This window comes from Gadus chalcogrammus, chromosome 17, assembly GCF_026213295.1.
Source record: "Gadus chalcogrammus isolate NIFS_2021 chromosome 17, NIFS_Gcha_1.0, whole genome shotgun sequence".
In the NCBI taxonomy this organism is placed as follows: domain Eukaryota; kingdom Metazoa; phylum Chordata; class Actinopteri; order Gadiformes; family Gadidae; genus Gadus; species Gadus chalcogrammus.
Genome location: NC_079428.1, coordinates 487,168 through 489,667, shown reverse-complemented (window position 1 = coordinate 489,667; position 2,500 = coordinate 487,168). Strand labels below are relative to the sequence as shown.

At 59.4% G+C, this 2,500-nt stretch overlaps 2 protein-coding genes across 2 annotated transcripts in view; both read right to left on the bottom strand.

Annotated features, from left to right (window-relative positions):
* The window catches only part of LOC130370372 (sperm-associated antigen 17-like), a 5,914-nt gene extending 5,646 nt beyond the window's left edge, over nt 1–268 (bottom strand). The window contains exon 1 of the mRNA XM_056576133.1: nt 165–268. Coding sequence (XP_056432108.1) covers nt 165–248 — 84 coding nt within the window. The 5' untranslated portion in view covers nt 249–268. The remainder of the gene's footprint in view (nt 1–164) is intronic.
* A 189-nt stretch (nt 269–457) lies between these two features.
* The window catches only part of LOC130370371 (sperm-associated antigen 17-like), a 4,527-nt gene continuing 2,484 nt past the window's right edge, over nt 458–2,500 (bottom strand). The window contains exons 3-6 of the mRNA XM_056576132.1: nt 2,340–2,430; nt 1,550–1,707; nt 789–1,044; nt 458–735 (exon numbers count right to left, since the gene is read on the bottom strand). Coding sequence (XP_056432107.1) covers nt 458–735; nt 789–1,044; nt 1,550–1,707; nt 2,340–2,430 — 783 coding nt within the window. The remainder of the gene's footprint in view (nt 736–788; nt 1,045–1,549; nt 1,708–2,339; nt 2,431–2,500) is intronic.

The following is a 2,500-nucleotide window of genomic DNA, read 5'->3' as shown; positions in this document are numbered from 1 at the left end:
CAGCTACGCTAAGGGTCAGTTACGCTAAGGGTACGTTACGCAAAGGGTCAGCTACGCTAAGGGTACGTTACGCTAAAGGTCAGCTACGCTAAGGGTACGCTACGCTAAGGGTAGCCTAGCCAATGGTAGCTAGGGTTAACCTAGATGACCGGTAACTAACCCACCTGATAGACGCCGCAGCCGTCTCCCGTGACAACGGTTCCGTCTGCGAGGAAGACGTGAGCCGCGTTGCGCTCTGGGAACACCATCACCTGGGCGGAGCCGTCCTTCTCCACCAGCACCACCCGCTCCACAGGCCCCGCCTCCTCCTCCTCTGAATCCCCCCCCGGACCTCTGCCCCCTGCAGGAGGAGGGGTCACAGGAACGCTACGCCTTAGCTTCATCATGTGACCTTTAGACCGCCAGCGCTCAGACTAACCCCGAAGGGCGAGGCCTTCCCCTGGTAGGAGGCCTTCCCCTAGTAGGAGGCCCTCTGGTAGGAGGCCTTCCCCTGGTAGGAGGCCTTCCCCTGGTAGGAGGCCTTCTGGTAGGAGGCCTTCCCCTGGTAGGAGGCCTTCCCCTGGTAGGAGGCCTTCTGGTAGGAGGCCCTCTGGTAGGAGGCCTTTCCCTGGTAGGAGGCCTTCTGGTAGGAGGCATTCCCCTGGTAGGAGGCCTTCTGGTAGGAGGCCTTCCCCTGGTAGGAGGCCTTCTGGTAGGAGGCCTTCTGGTAGGGGGCCTCTGGTAGGAGTTCTTCCCCTGGTAGGAGGTCTTCCCCTGGTAGGAGTTCTTCTCCTGGTAGGAGTTCTTACCCTGGTAGGAGCTCTCCTGGTAGGAGCTCTTCCACTGGTAGGAGTTCTTACCCGGGTAGGAGCTCTCCTGGTAGGAGTTCTTCCCCTGGTAGGAGTTCTTACCCTGGTAGGAGTTCTTCCCCTGGTAGGAGCTCTCCTGGTAGGAGTTCTTCCCCTGGTAGAAGCTGGTGATTCTGGTTCCATCTGCGTGTTCCACAGTCAGGGTTCCGTCCGGTTCCTGAACATGTACCACGCGGTCCTGTCGCGTCAGCATCACCTGAACAAACACAACTCCTCCTCAATAGGATGACTGGGACCTCCTCACTGGGACCTCCTCACTGGGACCTCCTCACTAAGACCTCCTCACTGGGACCTCCTCACTGGGCCTACTAGGACTAGAGACCCCCTGCAGAGCAGCCTCAACCACTGTTTCTGACGAAGGCAGAGTGTGAGGACCACTCGCAGCCTGGCTGAGGGGTCCGTGCACAGAGAGCAGTGTGTGTGAGGACCGCTCACAGCCTGGCTGAGGGGTCCATGCAGAGAGAGCAGTGTGTGTGAGGACCGCTCACAGCCTGGCTGAGGGGTCCGTGCACAGAGAGCAGTGTGTGTGAGGACCGCTCACAGCCTGGCTGAGGGGTCCGTGCACAGAGAGCAGTGTGTGTGAGGACCGCTCACAGCCTGGCTGAGGGGTCCGTGCACAGAGAGCAGTGTGTGTGAGGACCACTCACAGCCTGGCTGAGGGGGTCCGTGGACAGAGAGCAGTGTGTGTGAGGACCACTCACAGCCTGGCTGAGGGGGTCCGTGGCGTGCACAGAGAGCAGTGCGGCCGTGGGGATGTGTTCATGGGTGCTGCCCACCGTGCAGACCCTGGCACCCGAGGGGGCTGTGGTGACCCAGCGTCCTCGACCGGGGGGGGTGGAGCCGTCTGCCGCAGTGTTCACTTAATGCACACACACACACACACACACACACACACACACACACACACACACACACACACACACACACACACACACACACACACACACACACACACACACACACACACACACAGTCTGGTGTGAGTGGACGGAGTGGAGGATGTGGGGGGGTGAGGGGAAGTGAGGATGTGAGTGGAGGTGAGGATGTGAGTGGATGTAGGGATATGTGGTAAGGATGTGAGGATGTGAGTGGAGGTGAGGATGTGTGGTGAGGATGTGAGTGGAGATGAGGATGTGTGGTGAGGATGTGAGTGGGGGTGTGTGGTGAGGATGTGAGTGGATATGAGGATGTGTGGTGAGGATGTGAGTGGGGGGGTGTGGTGAGGATGTAAGTGGATGTGGGGATGTGTGTTGAGGTGAGGATGTGAGTGGGTGAGGGGATGTGTGGTGAGGATGTGAGTGGAGGTGAGGATGTGAGTGGAGGTGAGGATGTGAGTGGATGAGGGGATGTGGGGTGAGGATGTGAGTGGAGGTGAGGATGTAAGTGGATGTGGGGATGTGTGGTGAGGATGTGAGGGGAGGTGAGGATGTGTGGAGAGGCCCCGAGGGAAACAACGTTAAGGTAGCGCGGGGGACCGGAGGGTCAGCTCACCCTCAGCCTCTTCCTGTTGGCGCTCAGAGAGCGGCGGCCAGACGGGGCCAGAGTCTGGGCTGAAGGAGACCGCCCCATCTGGAAACAGCACCTACACACACACACACACACACACACACACACACATATTAGAAGAAGCCGTTTGTTGCGGTAAGCCTCCA